Source organism: Anser cygnoides, chromosome 19, assembly GCF_040182565.1.
Source record: "Anser cygnoides isolate HZ-2024a breed goose chromosome 19, Taihu_goose_T2T_genome, whole genome shotgun sequence".
Classification (NCBI taxonomy): domain Eukaryota; kingdom Metazoa; phylum Chordata; class Aves; order Anseriformes; family Anatidae; genus Anser; species Anser cygnoides.
Window position 1 is genome coordinate 1,558,441 of NC_089891.1, and position 27,380 is coordinate 1,585,820.

The 27,380-nt window shown below is 50.6% G+C and overlaps 1 protein-coding gene across 2 annotated transcripts in view; it reads right to left on the reverse strand.

Moving 5' to 3' along the window:
- SHISA6 (shisa family member 6) overlaps nucleotides 1–19,571 on the reverse strand; it is a 257,507-nt gene extending 237,936 nt beyond the window's left edge. Inside the window, exons 1-2 of one of the 2 annotated variants that reach the window (XM_013199461.3) lie at nucleotides 18,884–19,571; nucleotides 4,997–5,157 (exon numbers count right to left, since the gene is read on the reverse strand). In XM_013199461.3, the coding sequence (XP_013054915.3) occupies nucleotides 4,997–5,157; nucleotides 18,884–19,554 (832 nt within the window). In that variant the 5' untranslated portion in view covers nucleotides 19,555–19,571. The remainder of the gene's footprint in view (nucleotides 1–4,996; nucleotides 5,158–18,883) is intronic. The other variant, XM_066980305.1, reaches the window with a different exon arrangement.
- Between the last annotated feature and the right edge of the window lie 7,809 nt (nucleotides 19,572–27,380).

Genomic DNA, 27,380 nt, shown 5'->3' on the forward strand with positions numbered 1-27,380 from the left:
GTGGTACGCTGAGAATTTACAGAATAAAAGAATATAAAAGTAGGCCAGATTCTTTTCTCCAAGCACAAAAAAAAGGAGTTTTGTCATTGTTTTTGCAGCCTCCTGATCCTGGAGGTAGTGAGAAGCAGCGTAAGTCCAGGCACAGATTTTGCCTACCTGCCTACCTGCCTCATGGTTGGGTAGGTGCTCTGCCTTGAAGACATTCATTTCTGAAAGCATTGCACAGTGGCATCAAGGACAACCTTGTCCTGAACACATTTGGAGATATTCTCCTCCCACAGAGCTTCCCACATCAGTCTAACGGTCCCAAGTATCCCCTTTCTCAAGGCTTGCAATACTGTCAAAGTGAATTGTATGAAGAAGAGACAGAACGGAAGAGCCAGGAGACTGAGAGAAGAAATGACCAATTCACACCATGCACTGCCCCAGAGCATCATAGGTTTGTGCCAGCTATGAGCCTGGGCCATAGGCCTGCCTCCCTGAGCCACAGGGCTTTACTTAAACCAAGCCCACGTCCCATCACCACAACAGTACCACACTGATTTACACCAGCCAAAGACCTGGTTCAAAGTTTTACTTGGAGTCTTTTGTGGTTTGGTCCTGGTTTGGAGGGGAGGAACGAGGTCGCTCTCTGCATGATGGTTAGTGCTGAGCTGGCTGCTCCTCCACCACCATGGCAGTCAGAAAATTCCTGTCAGACAACTTCTGCAGGGGCTGAATATTGCAGGTCCTTTGCTCAACTACATTTTGGGGTGAAAGCAAACCATCTCCTTGCATCTGACTTTCAGAAGACCTTCAAAAACCTAACGGCATTGGAGGTAGCGGTCTGAGCTGAGAATCTAGTCGTGATTTTTCCACAGATGCTAATGGCCATCGGCATCACTGTCACAGGAACTGCCCATGTCTTTCCTGGCACACCAGCTGACTGTGGACAATGCAGAAGGATTGCCTCTGGTATGACCTCTGCCCCTTGTGCCAAACACAGCGTCTTCCCCCACGGGAGCCGAAAGCTCCTGTCTCTGCATTGCTGCTAATGTATGACGTTTTCCAAGCCCACAAAAACTACTGACCTTTCTCCCACCCCTCCTCATTCCTGTCCATGCTTGCTGGCCATCCACTGGGCAAATGGATGGCACTGACCTTCACAGCAGGTGTCAGGAGAGGTGACGGCCAGGGAGAGAAGACTGGGGAAATGTTAACAGAGTTCTCCTTCCGACAGGCCTAAAGTTGCTACTGTGATGGAGACATTAAAAATGCCAATAGATAGCTAGGTGAGATGGATTTCCTGTAATCTCAGACTCATCATATGATACCTGTTACTCACAATAGCAAACAGTGAACTAACAAGAGGTCTGTGTGGGCTGAAGGAATGTTCCTGTCTACAGAGAGCGCTGTAGCTCATACTAATTAGGTGGTGCACAGCTGGAGACGTGTGCTCTGACCCAAGCAATCTGTAGGCGCAGACTTTGGCTTTTCTTATCTGCAAAGAACCTACCTGTACCAAAACAGCAGCACTGTGTGAAAGCCATGAACAGAAATGTCAGTGGGACATCTCAGTGTTCAGGGTGTGAACTGTTCCCTGCCATCCCTGAAGGACTTAAGATTGATTCTCAGAGGAAAGCAGAAGGGGCAAGAATCCCTGAGGAGATGCCCTTCAGGCACGTGGAGCCCCCAAGCAGAAACGTATTCTCTTTCTGATGAACAGCCAGCCCCCACACCAGCTGGGGAAAGCGGCAGCTCTAAGGCAGCAGGGTGAAGCTTTCTTGAAGACCAGCGTCCTTATCTGAAGAACGGTAATTGTCCCCATGCCTAGGACAAAGAGACCCACTTTTTCTCTTTCCCCTTCAAAAAGTTTTAGTTAGACCTGAGTTTCTCTGTCTCAAAGCTTAACAGAGAAGTGCAGACCAAACCTAACACCGGGCCCTCCTGCTCGCCGTGGAGCTCTGACAGCTTTAAAGCCCCTGCTGCGCAGTGCCCAGGTGAATGTGCTGAGGACTCCTCTCTGTGTCTGCCCTGGTCTTCAGCTCTCCTTTGGCCACTTGCAGCAGCTGGAGACAGCGACCACAGTTTGGTGGGCTACCAGAGGAAGCTCCCACCCTGTGATCTGCTGCTGTGACTCCCTGAGGGCTGTCTGAGTGCTTGCCGGAGGGGCAGCGGTTGCAGGTGGGAAACGGGCACCTCTCCATACCCACATCAGGAAACACCGAGCAGCGCCCAGCGAGCTATGCACCGCAGGCAAGTCCTCAGCAGCACCTGCTCACGCTGCTGTGTTTGGACTCTGCTGCCTCAGCCACGGACCACCTCAATTTGTCACTGTCACCCACAATCATTTTGTTCACTGACACCGAACCAGCCTGATGGAAAAATGAAGCCATGGTTTATTTAGCAAGACTTAAGGGTGTCCTTCTAGTTTTAAGTTTGGAAACAAAAGTTCCAAGTAAAACAAATATAAAACTCAATCTCGGTCTGTGTGCAACTACTGTAGTCCTTTCTGGTTGTTTAACCTCTCATACTCTGGAGACATGAGACAAACCACAGCCAGTAGACCTGATGCTTCAGACCGCACTGCAAAATACTACAGCTGTGGTCTTCTCAAGACAATTTACAGCACCAGTGAGCAGTGCTTAGCCCGGTTCCCACCACTACATGCTACTGCCTCCTTTTCCCCCTCAGCTTTCCCTCAATCCCCTCTTTTTTTTTTTTTCTTGTTTTCAAAAAGGAAAGATGGATAGTGAGCCCTCTTACACTTCTATACTGGGGCTTACCAGCTTTATTCCAATTTAGCGTGATATAACCCAGTTTTGTTCTCCAACTTTTACTTCCTTCCCAACCTTAAAGATTTTAGCATTCACTCATCCTGATTCCTGCAATAATCTGAGCAACCAAGTACAGTGAGAATGGAGCACTGCCCTATTTTGCAAATGAAACAATATAAAAAAGCATTAACTGTATAGCTGTTTTATGAGCACATAATCTTTTGTAAGTGATTAGCTTTCTGTCTCATATGATATATGAGGACATGTTAATAACGGACACAACTGAGCCAGGAACAAGTTCTTTTGGGCAAACTACAAGACCAAGTTTTTCTTTCCCAGCTTTGGCCAGGGCTCAGTGCGACGTTCGGTCCAACTGGCTGCCCCAAGCAGCCGTGACTGACTGCTCCGACAGCTGCCAGTGGTTGTGCGGGAAGTGAAGTCCCTCTCCTCTTGAGCTGGATTCGTGAATATTTGTACTAGCACCCCACTCATGGCACCCATGCTCTGGTCCTTGCATCCATTACTTTAGTAGTAAGTCCTGAGAGCATCCATTGGAGCCATTGGCTACTGAAAGGCACCCGAGAAGGATACTTCAATTAGGTATTCCTCTCGCAAACCTTCCCATTTGCCTTTTTTTCAGCTTTGGCAGTGCATAAATGTGACATCTAATTCAGGCTTCCAGTATTCAGCTGGTCTCTGCTGCTGCAAGCAAGGAATTTCATCGCTGCTCAGGGTTTGCCTGCCCTAACTGATGCCCGTTACTCCACTGGTGCCAACAGGAAGAGACAGGAGGGCTTCAGAAGGGGGTTCACCTCATTGTAGGGCTTATGTCAGAGTTGCTCTCTGATGAAGCCTGTACGTGTTCCCTGGCCATGTACCCTTATTTCTCGTGTTTCTATCCGGGGGCAGCATCACAGAGCCTCTCATGAGCCAGCAGATTTGAAAAAGCACTTTCCTCTTCCAGACAACTCACCCCACCATTCTCCAGCCCAGCATTTTATTTCACAGGTATAATTCTTTAGCATAATAAATAAATAAATAAATAAATAAATAAATAAATAAATAAAATTATAGGGTTCACTGGCCTCTGTGTGAAAATCAGAGAGAAAAGAAACCCTTCTGACTTTTCAGGGAAATTATTTTGTTCCCAGCAGTAAAGGAGCCTTCATGAGAACACGGTCACCTGGTTCTGTCTCCATAGGGTGGTGGCACACTGCAGCAAAACCTTCCTAATAGTCACCACAACAAGGCAGTGAAACTAGCCACTGCCCTCAGCCATGGGCACTACCCACAAACAGGGGAGCACGTCGAGTCCTGCAGGTTGTGGAGCAGCCAGAGCTCCCACTGGCTTCCTTCAGAAGCTTCCCCAAAAGGAACCATTAGCAAAACCTCCTCTGATCTCTGGGTGGCACAGGCCAGGAAATGCCACCCGGAAACTTCTGTGTGAGGCTGAACAGCTTGTGACTGAATGAGGGCATATCTTTGAGGCACACATCCAGTTGCAACTGAAAGATGAGAAGTGAAAGGGAAGGGAAGCCTACTACATCCCACTTAACAAAGATGGTCAGCAACCATCAAGGCATTGTTTTGACAATTATTGATATATGAAGCATTAAACCAATCAGAGTAGTATCTTTACCTAAGAGGCTGGCATCCTTACTCCTCTGGGGAAATCAAGGCAAAGAACAGTCAAGTGATTTGAGCAAGTTCCCCAGAAGCAGAAACCAGAAAAACATTTGTGTGTCCCAGTTCCAAGGCCAAGGCAAGCCGGTGTCCTTTAGCTCCTGGGATACCATCTAGGTCACCTTCCACACTTTGTTCTTGGCACAAGCCTACAGTTCACCTGAGTGAAAAAGGTGGCCTCCATTAGGTGGATTTCTTCCTTCCCAGCTGCTGTGTGCAGAGAGCCCAATTATGCTTTATAGCATGTGTGTTTGGTTGGAAATACACAATGTTCTGAGCTTAATGCAAGCATTTTGGTACGAGCTGAATTTATACCTCACTGATTCTGAATTTTTAAAATGCCTAGAGAGAACAGCCACTCTGTTCAGCAAAACCCTTAAAGAATCATCACCACTGATCCTTGCACTGCTCTGCTCTATTTGATTGCCTTTTAAATACATTTATTATCCTAATTTGAGTTTTCAAAATCTGCTATGGTAAAGTGTGATGTTTTGCTGACTTCTAACATGCCACTGGCACAACCACCTCAGAAAAGAGAGCGGGAAAGCAGCACTTACCTGGGTTACTTTTGGCGGTGCGCACAGGGGTGTAATGGTTTTTGGAAGATGTCCTGACTGGGGTGTTTTCTTTGGGGGAGGTATCTATGGCCGAGATAGTCTCTCTTTCACAGTGTGCTATTGGGATTGGTCCCTGCTGCCTTAAGATGTCAGCCAGAGCCCTGGGGAGAGAGGGAAAAAAAGAAAAAAACATTTTCACAAAGCAGCCAGAATTGCATTCAGCATTTTCACTTCCACAGTCACTGTATAAAACCAGCAGTACTTGGATTTCTACCATAAGAAAAAAAAAAAAAAAACAACAAAACAAAACAAAAAAAAATATGGCTTAAAAGCTCAGTGTCTTTTTGTCTTTTTTTTTTTTTTTTCTGTGCATGTGTCTACTGCATGAATTTGCAGGTTTGCCTAGCTATTGTTTACTAATTTATTTTACCCCAGGGTAATGTCATCTCTCCATCACTGTCTTTGCTGTCAGCAAGAGTGCAGATGGACTGCTCTCCACAACACACAGCCCTGTTTTCACAAAGAGTCACCACAGAACTCAGCAGAGCCCTAAGACTCCAACACTGTGAGCTTATAACGGTTTCACCAAAACTGCCCTGCACACATCAAATTTCTTCAGGACTGAATCAGATGAGCAGTCCAGTCCCCATGCTTCTTAAATCCTTGCTTTTTCTGCTAGAAGCTCAATACACAGCAGTGATGGGAGTGGGTTTCTTAAAAGAGAACCAGCAGTCCATAAGAAAAGGACTAAAAATATTTTCATGGGTTAATGTCAATACAGCCATTAGCCTATCTTTAGCTTTTGGTCCATTAGAGACTTCTTTAACGGTTCTGAGGTCTCACTGCTATTCCCCATGAAAAGAAATATCACAGAATTCAGCTGCATCCAATGTTTTCCCCTTGGATGAGTGGAGACTCAAATATTTTTTCCTCTGTGAATATCACGGACACAGTGGAACAATTACAGAGTGAAATGCACTGATTTTCTTAGTGCAGCTACAAGCTATCTCTTGAGCCATAGGAAAAGGGGTGGCTCGTGTGGATTATAAGGGACAGCAGCGTTTTAAAGATGATGGAGTTTGAAAGGTTCCTTTCTCTTGGCAGAAGGAATCTGCCTAATGTCACCTCGGGTACCGAGAAAGATGTAAGGAGGAGAAATTCCTTCATTGCATATTGATGAGAATGATGATGGTGTTGCTCATATCTCCTCGCATTTCTTAAATGCCATATTTTTGGTCTTTTATATGAGAAATAGTTTGGGACCTGAGTCCATTCCATTTTCCAAATCATTTCCTTTACAGACTGCCATCCTTGTACATAATGAATTGCAACACTAATGCGCTCTACAGAAGAACCTCTTGGAAGACCTCAGAGGCTCCAGAGCAGGAATACATTAGTTCACACCCACCCTGTACAGCGTAAGAATATTTTTTTAACGTTATTTGATTATTTACCATTTGTACAGAGGACATAGAGGCTATACCCACTTACACAATGTGTATACATGCACACATACAATACATATGGAGTAAAGATGTTGTCATGTGCAGGCACATGACAGCACAGATCCCTGCCCTACACGATACTGCACGGTTCCCTCCCCTTGAGGGGATCCATTCAGCCACCAGTAGGTAGACCCGATGGCTTTTCTAGGCAAATACCTCCCCACTGCGGTACTGATTTTGCTGACTGGGGAGGATGTGGGAAGTTAACAAGGTCTATTTGGCATCAGGATCCAGTACACCCCTTTGGAGACAACGCATTTTCTAAAGACGGTAGGTTGGCAGAACTGAGCCCTTAGTACATATCTCCAAGATATATTAAGCAACAGATGACCATTTAATGGTATGTGCAGTTCAGAAATGCTAAGAGTCATTTTTCAATCACGCAGATTGTGTTAGGACCATTATTTACTAGCCCATAGAGGCTTGTGCTCATTTTGAGCACTTGCAGAAGACACTCTTGGTGTCAAGAGTACAATCACTTAGAGCACAGAAGAAGATGACAGCGTGGATAGCACTAAAACACTATATACCACTTAGCTTAATATAATAAGAGCCAGCTGGGCAGGAAAGGACAGGTCATTCAGAAGGGGCTGTGTAAGGTGAGGAACGCAGAGGCAGTACAGAAAACTCAAAGACGTGGAAATGGAGTTGGAAGTATGGTGGGATAGAGATGGCAGAGCACAGGCCAGCGCTCCCGGGAGCTGAGTTTGCTTAACCTGACCAGAACAGGCCAAGAGAGGATCCACGGCCCTCTAATGGGGAGCTGTGGAGAAAATGGAACCAAACAGTTTTGGAGGTGCACAGCAAAATGACAAGAGGGAAGTAGCACAGGTTGCAGTAAGGGAACCTCTTCTTACTTATAAATGAAAACAAAGCCACAGTGGGGTTGTAAAACACTGAAACGGGGAACCAGAGAGGCTGAGGGATCTTCATGCTTGGAGATTTTCAAATTCAGCTGGATAAGGCCCCGAACAGTCTCATCTAGCATTGAAGTTGGCCTTGATTTAAGTAGATGGCAGGACAAGGGACCTCCAGAGATCCCTTCCAACCTAAATTCTGCTACAATGCTGAGTTCACACCTCACACTGCAGGTCACCTTTTTTCTTCTGACTCTGTTCTCTTCTACCATTATTGATCTCTGACTGAGGTTTGATACAGTCCTAAGAACTACCTTTCTTGCCTCCTGTGCGGACAGTTTGCCTCCATTCACTAAAAATAACTGAGGCAATTAAAGGGACTATGTTTTAATAGGACTGGAGCCAGCCAGCCTCTCAGACTCTATCTACCTGAGAGGCGAACCCTGAACCTGCTGCCCTCCATGAGGGCAAACCACGTCTGGGTAATATTTCAGTTTGCAACCAGTTCCCCATAAAGCTCTGCTTGGTAACACACAGGAGCTGAACCCACTGGTACTCAGCACCAGCACAAGCACAGCTCAGATGCTAAAACTGAGTTTACTCCCTTCTTTGTTTTTCCTCCTGGAGGCGCAGCGACAAGAGCTACTCTCTGGGTTAGGTGTTGGTCAGAAGATGACATGGAAATGCTTTCTAGCCAGGTGCCAGCCACATGGCAGGGAGGAGACTGTTACCCTCAGGAGCACTGAGGTTATCACGGGTGATACTCAGGAAAGTGATGTCTGCTATGTCAGGCTACACGTGAGATAAATTGAACATAACCATCAAAAGCAAGGCATAGCTCGTAAGTGTATGGGACTAAAATAATGTGAGTTCAACCATGCCGAAGGTATATATCTCTAAGCACATCAGTCAGGACACAGTTGTGTGTCCTGATTGCTCACTCTTAGTCCTCTTCTTTAATGTTTATGAAGAAAAATACACTGTCCAGCACCAGCAGAACAAAACACTACACGTGGAGGTGAGAGTCAAACTTGGATCAAACTGGTTAGCTCCTTGCCAATTCAATCACATCTCTTTGTGGGATCCAGTTTATTTCCATAAAGCACAGAGGGCTGAATCCCACGTTGGTGGAAGGTCAGTCACGCTTACCGAGGAAGGATTTGGTCAGCATGAGCTTTTCAGGTACACCTATCTAATCATCCACTGAAAAAGCTTCAGGGTAAAGCTTCGAGCAGGGTAATAAAGTCACTGGAAATATTTGGGTCTTGCATGTGCAGCCATTTGGGTGTAATTAGTCTCAGTGATGTCAACAGCATCCTACTCACCTGCCCCAGGCTACAAGGCACTCCAGAAATCGTTCTAAGACGACATGCGTTTTATCTCAGGGAAACAAACCTCACTTGCAAGAATGCGTTACCTGTGGCAGCAGGTGGAGTGGCCAGAGCTGCGTAACTGTGCAATCATACCCTGAGATAACAATTTACGACAGTGTTTTCATTAACCTCATTTAATTGAGAACACTAAAGCTTCTTTCCATGTAAACCCAGAACAGAGGTACTGACATCAGGGACGTTATCCCAGACCAGTGCTAGACTAGCAGCGCAGAAAAAGACCCAGTGATGTCTTGTAAGGCATCCCAGGTCCCAGACAGCTCGGCGGGTAAGGAGCTTGTGTAACTTCAGACTAGTTCTTAGGGGAGAAACACAGTGGGACAAACACAAGGACCTTAGTGCAAATAAACAGTCGTGGCCATTTTCAAAAGGGGAAGAAAATGGCTTGTTGGAAATTCAAAGGGACAAAGGGGATGGTGTAAGCAGGAGGGCAGCAAGGCTGGTTGTTAGCTGGGATCCCGATGCTGAAGGATGCAATCAGCAGACAAAAAGAGAAAAGAGTGAGGGCAAGCTGGGAGAGGGGCAATGGCAGGGGGTAATGGAAAAAGAAAACAGAACAAGGAGAAAGTGAGGAGAAAGGGTGATAAAATGTAGGAAACAGACAGGAAGTAACCACGTTGAAGAACAGGTAGGGTCCAGCAGATATGTGGAGGATACTGATGTGGGCTGGGGCAGAGGAGCCTCTTTGTGCAACAGGGGAGTAAATTGCCAATAAAGCTTCTGCAGGCTCAAGGGAGATGATCCTTCCTCTCTACTCAGCTCTGGTGAGACACACCTGGAGGGCCGCGTCCAGTGCTGGGCTCCCCGGGGACATCCTCGAGCAGGCCCAGTGAAGGCTCACAAAACCAGTGAAGGCTCACAAAACCAGTGAAGGGCTTAAAGCACCTCCTGTATGGGCGAGAGGCTGTGCGAGCTGGGCCTGTTCGGCCTGGAGAAAGCTCGGGGCCCTCATCAATGTGTGCCAACACCCAGACCGGGGGTGTAAAGGAGGAGCCAGGCTCTTCTCAGCTGTGTCCGGTGACTGGACAAGAGGTTACGTGCACAAACTGGAATACAGGAAACTCCATTCACACACAAGGAAAACTGTTTTGTGCTAAGGGTGACAAAACACTGAAACACGTTTCCCAGCCTGTCCGAGTCTCCATCCCTGGTGACATTCAAAACCCAACTGGCCCTGGCTGTAGGCAACCTCCTGTAGCTGGTCCTGCTTTGAGTCTGGACTAAATCCCCCAGAAGCACCTCCAGCCTCAGCAATTTTGTGAAGTTCGTGCAGCCAACCCGGACTATCCCACAGGAGGATGCAGACCCATGACCCCACAACGAAATGGGCTCAAAACACAGCAGAGGGAATTCCCTCTAGGAAGCAGATCCCGATCCTTCTGGACCCACCCTAAAACAACAACTCCAGTGGGGTGTCCTCAGGCTGGGCAACGGCACTGAGAGCAGGCCCAGGCTGAGAGACAGGTCCTACAGGAACCTGGAAACCCTCCCATCTTCCACAGGCACCACCACTGCAGCTTCCTGGCTTCAGCAACACCGGTGTGGTGATTTGCTTGTCTCCTGCACCCCTGGGGAGGAATTCCTTGCTCTCAAGTGCTCTGTGCACTGAAGGAGAAAGGATTTGCTTGGGGTCACTGAGAAAGCTTGGGACAGGGCTGGGACCACAGCCCCCAGTTTCCCAGCTGAGCGCCCTGTCCACTAGCCCAGGACGCTCCACCTGAACACACACATCCAGCTATCCCTGGATGCTGGTCAGGTTTTTGCAGGACATATCTGTGGAAATGCAGAACTCATGTCAGAGCCTCAGGGACAGCACCGTGCACGCAAGAGAGAAGGATTGCATTTGACGGGCTACCTCCAGTGCACAAACAACCCTCTCCTTTTGGAGTGGAGGGGGGGAGGGGGGGGGGGAAAGCAGGTCCTAGTTAGACGGGGAGAAGCAAAAAGCTGAAACAGGAAGGAATGGTTGTTTTAAGAGTTGAGTTTGCCACACTTCAGCATTTGCCTCTGAAAAGAGCTCTGAGAGACAGCATAGAGCCTGCCCTGCTATCTGCCTTATTTTACTTAATCTTGGGGCTACACATCGTCATGGGAAGTGCATGTCAAACCCTTCAGCTAACAGCGTCCTGAGGTGTGGCATCGCTTCCTGGATGACTATAATAAAGTAAGATACATTATTTGGTAGAGACTCTGATCTGCAGAAGGAAGAACAGCCCCTGCCTCAGCTGGACAGACATCAGGCAGCAGAAGGGGAAAAGAGGAGGGAGTATGGTGCAGAGGCAACGCTCATCTGCAGAGGCTGAAGGACCTCGTGGCTGGAGGGAAGAAAAACTTGCAGTGGCTGCAGAGGATCAGCTCGCTTAAGCACATGCTGCCCATTCACCAACCCTGCCACGAAACTTAACCTCCTGTCTTCATTACCAGTGAGGTAACAGCAGGCTGGAGGAGTGCTGTCCTTCACCACAGTATTTTTAGAAAGTGGTGTCCTGTTTTCCCAATATCCACAGGTTTTCAGCACCAACTGATAGTGTGAGCATAGACACAGGTCTCCCTTCTACTGAAGACATGGGGAGCTTTGCTGGCAACTCCAGAAGGCCAGGATGTCATCTGTGGGAAATCAGAATGGAGAAGAGAACTCTGCAGATGGTGGACAGGAAAAGGGATTGACTGTTTTCAGCAGTGCAGATTGTACACTCACAAATTCAGTCAAGTGCCTTCTGAAAATCCCCTCTCTTGGGGATCTGACTTCCTCACGTGTGGGCAAGGAGGGGGGGGTGTTAGAAAACAGAATTGTCTATTCCAAGTCCCTGTGAATTTGGGGAAGAATAGAAAAAGAATGACCAAATGGATCTGGCAGAACGCAACAAAAAGAGCAATGTCTGGCTGAGCTAAAAGCCTGCTAAAAGCATAGCTGTGATGGAGTTTGTGGCAGAACTCCAATCGACTTCAGCATGGCCAGGATTTCACTACAAAGTCCTTAAAAAAAGAGTGAGGTTAAAGACTCCCTGGTGCCCTCTTACTAACCCAGAAAAAAAAAGCAGTTCGGCTGTGGGAGGTGGTTTGTCCAGCTAGGAGCCAGATCACCTGCAAGCGATGGGTGATCTTTGATCTTACCACCAGGAGGATGGGGCATTTACTGATTACACAGCAGTGCCTGAGAAACCACTGCAAAGCGATACATGGAGGGACACATGGGGATGCTGCTGCCAACAAACCCTGAAGATGCAGACCTGGAGGGCTGGAAGTAATTCTGCCCCCTCAGACACTGCCTCTGAAGGTGCAGGGGCTGGGCAGCGTGCTATAGACACACAAGTCCCAGATCAGCAAAAGAGATAACTGGTCTCTGCATTGAGAAGTGAAAGTATCTGCAACTTCTGAGAAGGGTTTCTGGGGAGGAACCCTGGAAATGGTCATTTGCAGTAACTCGAGGGGGCACATGGCAGATGCCTGAGTATGTCTGTGAGTGTATGTATGTGCACAGGAATGGGTGAACACATACGTGGCGTTACGAAGGAGAAGGATTTAAGCATGAGGACACCCAAGAGCAAAGCATTTAAGTTCCTGCACTCAGTAAAGCTAAGGAAGTTTTCTTTCTTAAAAATAAATGTAAGAAGGACAAGTCAGATGTCTTCTGAAAAACAACTATCTATGAAGCTTCTGGAATTTAGGCCATCTTTAATAAAAAATTTCACTGAAAACTTAACTACAAACATACTAGGGGCCGGATCCTTATTCCCGTTTATGACAAAAGAATGAGGCCGGACGTATTCCTGGTGAACTCAAAGCTAACACAGAAGTGATGTAATTACATTATAGATCTGCATCCACTGTATGGAGGTAGGTATGTGGAACATACCCTTCTGCTGAAACAGAAGAGGCATAGGAGTTATATTGAAACAAGAACACAAGTTTCGCTGTGAGCTCATCGTATCTCCTGTCTTTAAATGTGAGGTGGAATCAGCAACAGGAAAATAAAGCTCCTGTCTTTGGGACAGGTTCTTCATTCTGTATCTAGGATATTAAATGCCAGCAGTGCTTAAACTGAACACATTACTCAAGCAGTTTACATCTCTAGCATTAACATACACATTGATTAAGTCCAGCTCTTATTGTGACGTGGGCAAGGAATTTGCTACAATCACTGAACAACAACGGATAGTACAAAAACCTTCGGGAAGTGACACATTGGGTCCAAAGAGAAAGACTGTTATGCAAAGCTTTTGTCACTAAAAAGTAAAAATTGAAGCTTCCTGACTCGGTGCCAGCCTTCCCCGGCTTCATCCAGAGCACAAGGGCGAGCCTGGTGAAGCGGCGTGCCTGGGAAAGCAGGCTTGGGTGCTGGAAAGCGCTGGGAGCAGTGCTGTTGTACAGAAAAGGAACTCAGCATTCATCCTGGTTGGAGAAAGAAGGTAAAATAAAAATAGTAGGTATTCCAGAATGATGAAAATCTACAGGAATTAGGCCTGGTACAGTTTTACAGTGTGCTATTGTTTGTGCTCGTGCGTCTGCATGCACAAAGCCAACGAGAGCATTTGGTGGATGTGCAGCACTTTGAAAGACAGGCCAGTTGTTCTGCACACAGAAGCAGTTTCCTGCACAAGGCGTCTATTTTGCACCAAAGACTATGTTGTAGGTACAACTTAAGGACTTTAAACTTACTGATGCAGCCTCTACTTTCTCTAAAAGTTCCTGTCATTGCAACAAAGGAGACTGGGGCAAGGGCCAAAGCCCAGCAAATTATTTGTTGTGAAAGAATTTCAGGCTTATCTGCCTGGGTAATGAGATATTTGAGACCTCAGCACAATACAGAGCACCCAGATCTAAGGAAATACAGATTGCCCATGCGAGTAGGGGCAAAGGCAGGCAAAAAAACACCATGATCTGGTTTTCCTGATAAGGTTTAGATCTTCTTATGTGAAACAGAAGTTTTAAAAGGCTTCTGATCTCCAAAGACACAGAGATCAACTGGTAGTTAAGGATATGAGACTAAAAGAAAACAAGTTCAGAGCTGGGCTGGATTCCCTTGGCACTTTGTGATGGAGGGTTACTAATAGAGGAAGTTAATTAGAAAGCAGAAAAATATCAAATATATGAGAAACAGAGATGCTGAAAGGATTCAATGGAGGGAGCATGGTTTTTAAAAGCAGCCTCTCTTACTGGGAGAAGTTCAAAAAGAAAAGAGAAAACTCAGGGGCAGCCAGAGTCTCCGTGCTGTTACCAAAGGCTTTCCAAAGCAGATTTTGTGTGGCAAGCACAGCAAAACCCAGTTACCAAACTGTGACCAGTGCTTCAGACCAAGGCTTCCCCAGTACATGTAAGTGAAGCAAACGAAAGGAGGGGTTGTCCAGGTACACCACACACAGGCGCACATATCCTGCCCTGGCTGGGCTCGCTGGGAAGGGGCAGCCCATCACTGTCAAACAGCAGAAGGCTCGGGGCTTCTCCCCGCCGGGAGCTACAGCAGCTACACAAGGCGGTGCTGGCTGGAAGCAGGACTAGTCATGGGCACCTGCTCCGAGGCAACACGACCGAGACTCAGAAACATCAGGAACAACGGATACAAAGCAGGGCAAGGAGCAGCTGAAAGGGACGTGAGCGAGTCGGTTGAATGAGACAGAGTGGAGTAAAAATAAGCAGAGCATAAAAACAAATCAGCAGAAAGAACAAGAAAACAATGACAGAATCACAGAAATAATTTTCTCCATGCAATCCCCATGGCCAGACGTGTGCTCGCAGCACTCTCCCTGCCCTGGGGAGGTACGAGGTCTGATTGCTTGGCTCGAGCAACGCATGGCAGTGGAGAGGAGAGCTGGATGAGCCAGCTGTGATCGCGATTCACAAAACTAAGCCAAGAGACAGGTAGCTGTGACAAGATCCACTGTTTCTAAAGAGGGCTGAAACCAGCTACCCTCCAGTGACTCCTCTGGCAACCACAGGATCCGAGAGCCGTGGTGAGGGGCACCCTGCAGGAAGAGAAAACCTCCTGTATTTAAGCTTTGTGCAAAACCGTGCACACCACGTTCCTGGGTCTGTGGACAAACAGATCCATTGCCTCCAGTTCCTGTTGAAATTCAGAGCTGCGGAATGAAAATGGCAAGAAACGGATCAATTTAACAACCGGGGCCTGCTTGGGAAAAGGATGTTCATTTATAGAGACAGTCACTGTTGTTATTCACAGAGCGGAGGATGCGCGGGCAGGGACTGAAGAAAAGAGGAGCACAAATATCTTTCCTCTTTGCAGCAACAAAGACGCCCTGGGAGCAGGGGACCGCGAAGCGCTCCGAGCAGAAGGCGCCTGTGTCCCTTCTCCCTTTCAAAAGCCAAAACATTCATCGCACACACGCCGTGCTTGGACGGAGCCAGCGAGCGGCCTTTTAGCAGAGCACAGAGCTCATTTGCTGGGAAAAATCCCAGCGCTGCTTCTCACAGCTACGCAAGAACAGCTGGGCTTCCACCGCCGCCCTGGGGCCACCACTGCCACTAGCTCTCTCTGGCTCGCAAGCAAAGGCTTCGGCTGTCCATGCGGCAAGCAATCAGTAACATTTCCAACCCTAGCTGTAAACTATAAACAGTTTTCCAATTTGTGCATTCCTAACTGAGCAATGAGTGCAATGGTTCCTGCTGCTGAGGGCTAAATAGGGGTCACAGAGCGACAGTACTAACAGTGAATCATTTATGTACTGTAGCGCGGGGATTTAGGGCCATGACCACGGGAGGAAAATATTCTGGGTCGCCCCTCCTTGCTACAGAACATAACCAGCTTTGAAAACAAATAGCTGATATTCCTCGTTCACTGCACAAGATTCCCTAACTCGTTCCTGCACTGAAAATAAAGCAAATAGTCTGCTCACTTAAGAAATGCTTGAGGAAAAAAAAAAAAAAAATGACAAACTGACAAAAACAAACCTGCAACCAGAGATTAAGAGCAGGCAAAGCATCGCTCGGTATAACTCTCAGAAATCAGCCCCAATTTCTCTCTGGAGCCCAGCATGCATCAGTTCCGGCTGTGTAACTCCAGAGCAAGATCCAGACAAGAGGCAGTCACATATGGTCAGGCTGAAAGATCCTATAATCATCAAAAAAAATCAGCCGCGTTTAAAACGTTCCAAGTGTTTCTGTAAAATATGAATATTTTAGCTCCTGTTTTTCAAAGCACTTCCACTTACTGCTCTTACAAATGAACCTAAGTATCAGTTCCTGGCGCTGCTCTGCCCGGGATCACAGCAGTGCCTCTGCTTTAAAGGTGCGTGGTGGTGCCTGAAAGCAGGAGCGGATCTTCAGCTCTGAAATGCACACGCATATCGTAGCGCACAGTCGGCCTTTCATTCCACATGAGAGTGACGGTTCTCCTGTGGATTTGTTAACTCTCCTTTCTATCAAAAGACAGAAAAATGAGCCCTGCCTCCATCAAAACGTTCCTTCTAACGGAGTTAATAAGGATTTTCTGTAAAAGCTGGATGAGAAGGTAGCAGAGAAGCAGCATCTACACACAGCTCTGCTAACCGACCATTTACGATGAAATGAAATTTAAAGCAGGATCTTGCTTATGCTGAAGTGCAGGGGGGTCTTGCTTAATCTTCCCCGCGTGTAGGATACTGCTCGCGAGGGGCTGTTTCTAGGACAGGGAGGATTTCTGTTTAAACTCTTGCTCTCCTCATCCCAGAGGTTTTGGTGGGATGCACACGGAGATTTAACGCACGTGTCATCCCTACAGTGAATTATTCTGGATGTTACACTTAACTCCAATTGACACAGCCTCAAACAGATATAAATATCTGACTACATTCTGGTTTTCTCTTTCCCTGTTACTCAGCAGCAGTTCTCAGAAGCAAACAAAGACAAACCATTCCACTCCGCACATTTACATTCTGCTTAGAGCACAGATAGCATTATTCCTCAGATAGTGCAGACCCTGTCTGCTGGAAATGCACTTCATAATATTTAAACCATCGTGCAATGTTGATCAAGTTCAGGTAACAGAGCTCTGAAAGGTATAATCTTTTACCAGCTACCATATTATAGAAGTCAATCAATTCCTTAAAATGCACCGAAAGTCAAGCTTTCCAAGCACTCAATCTGCCATTCATACTTCTACACACAGGTGAATCATTTCACCAGAACTTATCTAAATAAAGAAAAGCAAGCATCAAAGAAATGAAAACATCAGGAATAATTCAGACAAGTCTGGCAACACTGTCTCTGATTTCAAAGGAGCCAACCCCATAGCTCACTGGAGCTAGAGCAGAAGTAACATATGGGCACACGAGCCAGATCTCCAAATTTAGTGTGAAGATAATGCACAGGCAAAGTTGCCTTGAAGCCAAATGAGCTGGACAGTTGGGGAACTAGCCCTTAGTTAAGAAAATACTTAAAAGAGCCCATTTTCTGACTATGCTGTTTTCAGGACCCGCACAGACACAGGTGACTAAAGAGTTATTACAGTATTTCTAACATTGCAAAGTTATTTTCTTGCAGTGATGGGGTTTGTGGTGGAATACATGGGCCAAACCCTCAGCAAGTGTAAAGCAGCATTACTTTTTGGCTTCACTGAGGAAACGGCAATTTACACCAGCCAGCACCCCCGTGTGTGTAGGCTTATAAAGCAAGAAGTCTAAATAAAACACATCTTCCCAAATAAATAAAAACTGCGTCATTCACCTATTTTTTCAGTGTAAAAAGCTAAAATTCTTCCCCTCAGACTCTGTTGACTGCGTTTGAAGTTCAGTCTCAAAAATACGATCCAAGGTTTTACTTGTTTTGATTAAAAGTTCTTAATTAAAATAATTTCTATGGAACATCATCTACAAGATGCAAGGACTTTTCTCACTGATGTGCTCACAGCTGTTCTTATAAAGAAGCTCCTCGACAATTTATGTTCAAACATGGGAACCTCCTGGATTCCCAGCACTCTAGAAGTACACACCATTTGAAGGGACTTGAATGTGAGCTGAGAACGTACATGTGTTTGTCCAAAAGGAGAAGTACAATGGAAGCCCGAGCTTTTGCTTTTAAACAGGCTTTTCTCTGACACATCAAAAGAGTTTTCTCTTATTAAAAATGTTAAAACAGCAACGAGGAAAGGATATCAAACTACTTCCCTAGCAGTCAGGCAGAAAGGACTATGAGCTTGAGTTATCTGATTTAAAGGGGAAAAAGAGAGAGAGAGAAAAAAGCAATGGAAGAAAAAGCACACTCCCTGCTACCACTGCTTTCCCTAATACCCCTGGGGCTGCCTGGCAAAAGACACTTGGTGGGAGGACGCAGAGAAACTGCCTGCACGTTTCCTCAACTTCTCCCCAGCTGCCCCGCGGGTGCTGCTCCTAAGGCCTAAAGGGTGGGACCCATGGGGTTGGGGACCCCCGGAGCCCCCCTGGGGCCAGCAGCAGTGGTGCTGAGGGGAGTGGCGGAGGGCAGGGGAAAGTGCCCCGCGGCTGGGGGGAGCTGAGGGGGGCACCGGGACGGGTCCCTGGGATTGAAGCTGGAGGGGTTTGGGAGGAATGGGTCAAGGGGTGAGGTGGTGCCTGGACAGACAGTGCCAAGGGGGGGGCCCTGGATGGATGGTAAAAGGGAAAATCCTTCGTTGTGTGGCGCCAAGAGGGAACTCTTGGACAGCCCACGCAAAGGGGAAAACCTGGGGTGAGTGGCTCAAGGGGAGACCCTCGAAAGCGACAGTGCCATGGAAGATCACCTGGCCACGACGGGCAAAAGGGGAGCCCTTAGACAGCCAGTGGAAAGCAGAAATGCTCGGAAGGGTGGCGCAAGGGGGAAACTCATGGCCAGGCAGTGGCCATGAGTCAAAGCCTTGGACACATAGTTCGGAGGGGTGCCCCTCGGACAGGTAGTGCTGTTGGGGAACCCTCGGACAGCCAGTGCGAAAGGGGAACGCTCGGACGGCTGGCTCAAAGGGGAAATGCTTGGACTGGTGGGGCAAAGGGGAAACTCTTTGACAGGCTGCGCAGATGGGAAGACCTCCGACCGCTGGTTGAGAGAAGGAACAGCGGAACGGGTAGTGCAATGGGGGAACCCTTAGCCAGACAGCGCAAAGGGAAAACTCTTGGGCAGGCAGCGCAGCGGGGGAACCTTCGGGCAAAGGGGCGTCCCTAGACGGCAGCGGGGGGGAGGACGGCATCGCACCTGTGTATGTTCATCTCCCGGGGCGGGCGCCGCGCCTTGTCGTAGGCCACCTTGGCGAAGACGCCGGCGATGAGCACGAAGGCGATGGCCCCGCACGAGATGTAGACGGTGGCGTTGGTGCTGTCCTTGTCCGGGTCGTACTTGTCGGCGTCCCCGTCGGCGCCGTTGCTGCCGTCGGCGGGCAGCGCGCCGCTGGCGGTGGTGGGGTGGGCCCACTCGGGGCTCTTGTAGTTGCGGCACAGGCTCTGGTTGAGCTTCTCGGCGCGCTTGTTGCAGCAGAAGCGGTAGAAGCAGGTGCCGCAGCAGTAGCGGAAGCCCGTCAGGCTGTTGTTGCACTCGAACTCCTTGTCCCACTGCCCGCTCACGTCGTAGTACCCCCAGCACGTCTCGTGCGCCGGGGCCGAGCCCCCGCCGCCGCCCCCGCCGCCGGGGGGCGTCCTGCCCTTACCGCGCCCGGGCAGCGCCGTGGGGGCGGCCGCCGCCGGGCCCGCCAGCGTCTGGTTGAGCGGCTCCTTGCCCGGCCTGGGGGTCCGCCGCGGCGCCGCCGCCCCCTGGGTCCGGTTGCCCTTGGCGCGGGGGGGCCCGGCCGCCTGCGCGGCCGGCGGCGGGGCCGGGAGCTGCAGGGCGAGCAGCAGCAGGAGCAGCGGCGGCAGCAGGTGCCGCGGCCCCATGGCGGGGCGAGGCGGGGGCCGGGGGGCGGCGGCGGCGGGGAGCGGCCGGGGGGCGGCGGCGGGCGGCGGGCGGGGGGGGGGGGGGCGCGGGGCTCAGCGGCCGCGGCGCTGCCCCATGGGGCGCGGGGGCGCCGCTGCCGCTGCCGCGGGGGGCTCCTCAGCGGCGGCCGCCCGGCGCCGGGCGCTTCATGCCGGCGGAGCCCGGCGGAGCCCGGCGGGGCGCGGCTGGAGGCGGCGGGGTCCCGCGCGGGCCGGCGCTGCTCCGGCGAGGGGCTGCGAGAGACGGGGAGAGGGTCAGAGCGCGCCGCGCCCCGGGCAGCCCGGCCCGCCCCCGCCCGCCCCCCGCCCACGGCCTTACCATGCCGGAGCGGGACCGCAGCGCGGCCGCGAGCAGCAGGCGGGCTGCCCGCGCTCCGTGCCGAGCCGAGCCGTGCCGAGCCGCTCCGGATTAAGCCCGCCCACCGGCGCCGAGCCCGCTCCTTACATCACTCCGGGCCGGCGTCACCGCACGCCGACGGGCCGGGTCCGAGCCCCCCCCCGAGCCCCCCGGCCCGCCCGGGGCACCGCGCACCCCCCACCCCCCCCCCCGCCCCTCCGCCGCCGGGGCCCCGGGTGCGGGCTGGGGTCGCCGTGCCCGCGGGGCTGTGCGGGGTCTGGGCCCCGCGGGGCTGTGCGCGGTGCCCGTGGGCTCGGGGGCTGCGGGAGGGGAGTGGGGGACACGGCCCCGCCGGGCTGTGCCGTCCCTGTGGGCGTGCACGGGACGGCGGTGACCAGAGGGGCGTGCAGGGGGTGTGGGTGTGCAGTCCGTGTGTCCCTAGAAGTGTGTGCGCCGGGTGTTCAGGTGTGAGGTTACAGTCCCCGCAAGTGCAGGCAGGGAACGCGGTCGTCCCTGCAAAAGTCTGAGGGCTACGTAGACCCTGTAGGTGTGTATGGGTTCTAGGGACCCTGGGGACAGACGCATTGTTACGTTCTCTGCTGGAGTGCGTGGGATGTGGGGCCCGTAAGTGTGTGTGAGCAGGCCCTATAAACGCGTACAGGTTGTTTGCGTGGAGCCCTACAGACAGGCGTGGGCTGCCGGGGCTGATGGAGCCCGGGGGTCCGAGCAGGACTGCCCCAGGCAGCTCAGGGGCAGAGCTCCATCACCTCCTCTGGAGGTCTCTGTCCCGGGGCAGTGCCCACAGCAGAACGCAGTGCTGCCAGGCGTCGCCCCATGGCCCTGCCACCCCCTGTGCAGGGAGATGCCTCCCCAGGCTTCTCGGCAATTGCTACACCAGCCTGCACCCAGCCCAGCTGTGTCCCAGGTCCCTGCTGTGCGGGCTCAGCTGTCCCCCTCAGGGCGGAGAAGGCATCCCCCAACCTGGCCAATGCACTCCCCACGTCTCTGAACCAATTCCTCTCCAGGGTGATTGGGGGTGCCTTCGGATGGGCTAGCAATGGGCTATCCGTGTCCAGAGTGACCCAGGCACAGCCACCACCGTTTTTTTTAAGGTATCTTTGAGCAAGCTTTCTGCAAGCGCAGGCGATTTCAGTGCTGTGAGCCACTGGGCCCCCACGCCAGAATTTCCTCAAAGTACTGGTGCTTCCCCAATGTCCCACTGCAAACTACACTAAAGCCTTTACAAACATTTTCTGAAGACATACAAGGCACTGCCAGCTGTAAGGACATGCAGAGGACAGAGAGGAATCACAGCAAAGAGGAGCGCACGCAGACGGAGCTGAAGCGATGCCCTGCAGCTGCAGACGAGTGGCTTTCAGGGACGTGGGGAGGGTGGTGTAGGGGGAGAAGGAGGACTGGGGAAACCACCCCTGAAAAGTCTCCTCCCCTGTACATCACGCTGTGACTCATTAAACATAAGTTTAAATGCCCACAGCTCGTGGTTGGAGACTCCCTTAGGAGAGCCCACAGGCTATGAGGTTGGCAAAGAAAGCTTTAGCTCTGCCATCTCGATCTGCTCCGGTGCTGGGGATGACTGGGGAAATCAGACAGTCTCTTTCTTCCTCCAGAAGACCCGCTCTGCCCTAGGAGCGCTGGGCTTTGCGGACATGCCCAGGTCACACTGGTAAATCACTGCCTGGGGTGCCCAGGCCTCAGCAGCAGCTGACCCCGAACTCAAGGGAGGCAGGAGGAGGCAGCCTGAGCCCCATGTCGCCTGTCACCACCCAGGTGAGCGACACTGTGAGCTGGTTTAGTGCCGGTGCCCTTCTGAACCCTGCGTGCTGTGAGCCCAGCTCATCTGTCCTCCCTCTGGCGACAATGCTCCTATTTTAGGTATCCCATAAAAGCTTATGTGAAAGGCTGCAAACCAGACTCCTTCCTACTTGCTCTCTGAGGAGGAAGCAGCGGGTTTGGCTCCTACTGGGAGGCCATCTCCAAACATTATAGGTCTTCCAGCTCCCTGGCATGGCTTTGTTAAAATCACCATGGCAAGGATCTTTAGCCCAGAGCTGCCTTGAAACTCTGCCCCCTGCCCCTGCTTCTCTAAGGTGGGTGCTTTGCAAGGTGCGTGAGGTTGGGATGGACAAATCTGCGTCTTCTTCTCATCGGGTTGTTTCCTGCGCCCTTGCACAGGGACCGAGGTCTGTGCAGAGGCACTGCTCTGGGGAGAGGAGTCACCACCAGAGGAAACCCAGCATCCTCTCCCACGTGGGCAAGGCTGCCTGCCTAAGGGAGTCCAGATCCATAGTTCTTGAGACATAAACTGTCTCAAGACTCCTCTGTCCTTATGCCGAGTGTTACAGTGACATAGAAAATGCCTAGCAAAATGATATCACCTGGAGAAGAGCACCAAGTGTTAAGTATTCTGCTCTACAGAATATTTTGGGTCAGAGACTCGCCTTTTTTAGTGTGCCTGCACAGAACTCCAGTGCTGGCTGAGGTCTGGGCTCCCCATCCTGTGGTGCTGCTTGGGCCATGTCGGAGCGAGGCCATGACGAAACACCCCGGTGCCTCTGCTTCCTCCCGCTCCATTTATCACCACCAATAAACGTGCTAATGAAGGACAAAGTCACCGCAGATCTCCTTCGTGATCCCGTTGCCTTGCCCTGAGCCAAAATAACGGGATGGAAAGAGCTAAAGTGAATGTGGAAGGAAGGAAACCGTCACTGAGGTGCGATATTGGATGTCTGGGGCTTTCCTGGGGCTTGCAGCTCGTTGCTGGCTGCAGAAGGGAAGGACAGTGGCTGAGACGCGTGCAGCAGAAGGGACCCTGCCCCACACCAACCCACGACAGCAGTGACGAGATGCCCAGGACAGGGCACTCCGGTTACAGCCCCACTCCCTGGCTCCATCCCCACCTGGAAAACACTGCGAAATCTCCAGCACTTTCTGGTTTGTCTCAAGTCCCATCCTCCCTGGTTGTTTTTATCAGTGCGCCTGTTTCAGAGCTGTTGGCTTGTTTATCTTCTTTGCTGGGTGCTTTCATCTCTCTCCTGGAAATCCCGCGGCTGCTGGCAGTGAAGGGAAGTGCAGGTCCAATAACTTCTGTTTAATCTGATCCGTGCACAGACTCGTTCACCTTTAGCCTGTTTTCCCTGCCACCACTTGTCGGACTCTGATGACTTTGTGAGGAGTTTGTAATGAGTCTGATGTGCTCAAAAGCTGATTCTTCCTCGTCAGGGGATTAAATTGTGACCGTGAATCTTTATTAAAATGAGCTCAGCACTTTGGACCTAATTTTTCTTCTAAAATTAATGTAGCTACAAAAAGCTAATAATAGGAGTTTGGGGGATTATTTCTATGAAGCTGAATTCTTTCTTGCTCGACTCAATGTGGGCTTGTTTTATGAGTGTAGCGGAGGTATAGGGTGGATCCCACGTCTGTTTTAAGCAGAAGGCTGCCTAGGCCCAGAGACAGGACAGTCAGTGAATGGAAACGAGACGGGGAGATGTGAGGGGAGCGAAAGCTGTGATGGTGGACGTTGAGGGGGCAGGGGGCAGGAAGCAAAATGGGCAGTACCAGACAGGATCTGTGCCTTCTGCAGTGTCCTGAGCAGCCTCCTGAGGAAATGACAAGAAACTAGCTCAGAAAAAGGGGCATTTCATCAGCCTCTAGCAGGTGTTTTATTCCCTGAAGCCTGAGAGAATTCTGTGTTTTATATGGTTTTGTATAGTTTGAGGAACTGTAGTTATCTTTACCAGTGGAAACATCTTCTTTCTCCTTCTTCCTATCCAGCCAGCCACTGTGGCAGTGGATGTCGCGGGCTTGTGATGCCACACAGCAGTGATGTGTGTGCCTGTCTTTGGGGCATTCTCAGCACTCAAGCCTCCGTTTTCTGTCTCAGCAGGACTGGAGAAGTGACTGCAGGGCCATTGGCAGATGTGTACAGGGTGGCAGGCACCCACCTGTGCCACCTGGGGTATGAAGATGCTGCTGCTGCTTGTGATGGTGTCAGCAGCAGGAGGTGCCACCAGCCCGGACAGCCGAGCACTCCCGGGGGGGCTTGACAAGTTGGCACCAGCCAGAGCTTTGGCTCGGCAGCTCATCAATGCAGTCACATGAAATGTCCATGTGGACCAACAGACGCAAAGAAACTTCTCCAGCAAATGCCTGATTCATTATTCCTCCAGGTTTGCTTACAGAGAAGGCTCCAGAAGGTTCTCTTACCACTGCTCCTCTGCAGACCCAAAGGCCTGTTGTCAGGTGGGCAGAAGTAGGCTTGGTGTCTTCTCCTCATGGAAGAAGCGGGGACAGTGCCGATGCCTGCACAGCTCACACGTTCATCTTCTTTTCCTGCTTTTCCTCCTGGTTTGAACTCCTCTAAAATACACTTGCATGGCAACACTGGTGTAGGGTTGCCAGAGGCATTTTGCTCCTTCCTCCGTGTGCAGAGATCCAGCTCCGAGGTCAGTCCTGCTGTCCCCTCTGAGCTGCCAGAGCCTTGCTTTGCCCGGAGGGAATTCACCCAGTAGTGTGTCTGTGCTTTGTGGAATCTTGTGATGCCTTCTTGTTGGTAACAGAAAATTTAGCCCAAGGGAGACTCTCCCACTACTCACTGCGATGCGTGGCATCCCCTGAGGATCCAGGCATACAGACGAGAATACTGAGGCTTCGGCATGGGCTTCTTGTCCTTTACGGGTATCTGCCATGCAACGGAAAGACATTACAACCTGCGTGGGCTTTCTGCTATTGTCACTGCAGACTGTGTCTTTGCCACAGGCTGGGTCTTTGTCAGCTTGTTGAGGACAATGTGCCAGCTGAGTGGTAGCAGATAGATGATGGATGCAGGTATGCCCCCATGTTGGGTACTGGTGGTTAGCTTCCTTTATCCTGCTACATGTGCATGGGAGGGAAACCAGCAAGCTTTCTTTCACATCATTAATGTTGCTGTTATTTCCTTTGCCACTGTGGCACCAGCCTCCCTCGCTAACACACGGGCAGACTCCTACTCTTCTCAGCACCTAGCAGGTCACCGCTCCATCAACGTCCAACAGATCTGACTCTCCCATTGGATCTGGCAGTCCTCGCAGTTGTTCTTCCACTCAGATTACCCTACAGCTCAATATGCTTCATCACCAACCCGTCTGAGCCAGGAGAAACTGTCCTGGTCAGCAGAGAAGCAGATGGAAGGAACCAGATTGAACACATTCAGCACCTTGCACGATCGTTACCTAGCCGTGGGCTGGATGCAGATGATAACTCAGAATGAGAGTTATTAACTTTGGTGTTGATTATCACAGGCCTCAGGTAGCTTCCTCTCTGAGATGGTCTCCTGGCCTGGAGCTCAGCAAGCCCTGTGGCCATACCCCCCTCACCCAGGGCTCCAGTGACAGCACAGGCTCAGACAGCATCTCAGGAGAGCTGTGGGTAGGGCACTCCCAGCTGCTAGCACATAAGAAAAATCCTTTGTTTTGTTGTAATCCTGAAGACTTTTGGGCCCCAGCAAATTCAGCTTATACTCCTTCATTCACAGAACAGAAAGTTATCAACTTGAGTGATTAGGTTCAATTGCTCGGCCTCTGGACCTAAACAGCATGTATTGGTGTCTTTGGTTTTCTGATATCTACGCTGAATGAACAAAGAGGGTGGAAGTCAGACCACAGGGGTCATACAGTATCAGTTGGGACATGCAAGCTGAACACAACAAATTACTCACAGCTGCCTCTGTGGCCATGGAGCAGACAAGGAGCATTTCCCAGCAGCCTTCTTTTCTGCTGTCACTTGTGTTTCAGAAAGCTTTGCATTATGACCAGCCGTTTGCACAGCTATGAGTTCCCACCAACTGTGGTGAACATTTATCCTGGAGAGAGCTGCCTGCCTGCTCCTCTGACAGCATCACCCTAGCTGGGAGGGCCTTCGCAGGTCACCCTTCAGCAGCTCCTCTGCATTCCTGCACTTCAACGGAAACCTTGGAAGTGCATCAACTCGCAAGTGGTAAAGTCACACCCTAGGCATCAACTGCTGCGTCTTAAACATTACCTGAACACTTGACTGCTACAGCCAGTGTTTCTGTCAGGGAAGGAATTCCTCTTGTTTGGAAAAGACGTTCAACAGCCTGTGAGGGATAAAGAGGTGATTCAGCTGAACTTGAGCAAGCAAAGTTGATGCTAAGCAGAGGGAAGCAGTTGAATGGTTCACAGAGAGGGTTCAGCCTGCTCGGAGGCTGCACAACTAGTGTGCATCGTCTGTAGGTCAGGATTGCCACTCCATTCTTTGCTCCTTTTAGTTTCTCAATCACAGAAGTGACAGTTCAGACTGTCACTTGTGATCAGTAAGGAATCTCTCTTCCTGCATGGGTAGCTGGGTACCCAGAACGACCTCCCACCAGTGGTTAAAGATCATTGCCTCCTTGCTACTGCCCGGGGGTCCTCATTAACATAAACACAGAAAACAAAACAAAATGTACCAAATAAGATGCTTAATTGTGTGTGTATTTCCTGAAGAGGGGGCAGACACTCTGCTTATTGCACTTGAGGATCCAGAGAAGTTACAGTAGTGGGCACAGAGTAAGATCCTACAGACAAGAAATAGGATGGGATGGGATGGGATGGGGTGGGATGGGATGGGATGGGATGGGATGGGATGGGATGGGATGGGATGGGATGGGATGGGATGGGATGGGATGGGATGGGATGAAATGGGATAGGATAAGATAGGATAGCATAGGATAGGATAGGATAGGACAGGACAGGATAGGACAGGATAGAACAGGATAGGATAGGATAGGATGGGACAGGGTAGAAAACAGAGCAGTTGTTCAGCAAAAGTAGGCCAGGCTGTAGATATTGTGGGACTAGAAGGCTGATAAAATGGAGTCCACAGCTTGTCGAAACAATCAGATTCTTGTGTTTTATGCCGAGCCTCTCGGGCTTGCTTTGTAGTCAGGACACAGAGACGGAGGCTGTGCTGCATGGATTTGCAATTGCTCTTTAAGGAGAAACTCATGTTCTGGGGAAACAAAGTCTGAGGCCGTTACAGTGGGTGTCACACGGACAGCGACTGCTGGGGCTGTTCCCATCCCGCTGTGCCCTGCGGCTGAGTCAGAGACCCCGGGAGGGCAGGGGCAGCGATGCTGGCCCAAACCCCATCCGCGGTGCGGCTGCAGCAATAGGGCCCGTGCTGGAGGATTGCCTCCCTTCCCTGCACCGCGGCTAGAGGCAATTCCTGCTGCCTGGTGGGTGGAGAGCCGGGCTTGGTGCCAAGGAGAAGCAGCCTCACCTGGGCCTTGGTGTCAAGGAGAAGCAGCCTTTCCCGGGCCACGGCAGTCTCCTGGAGCCCGCTCCCTACGTCAAGGTGCACTGGAGGGGCTGAAGGACCTGGAGTCTGTCCTGGGGGATTTCTGTGCTGTTGGTGGGGTGCCACCCAGCTTTCATATAGGAAGTAATATAGT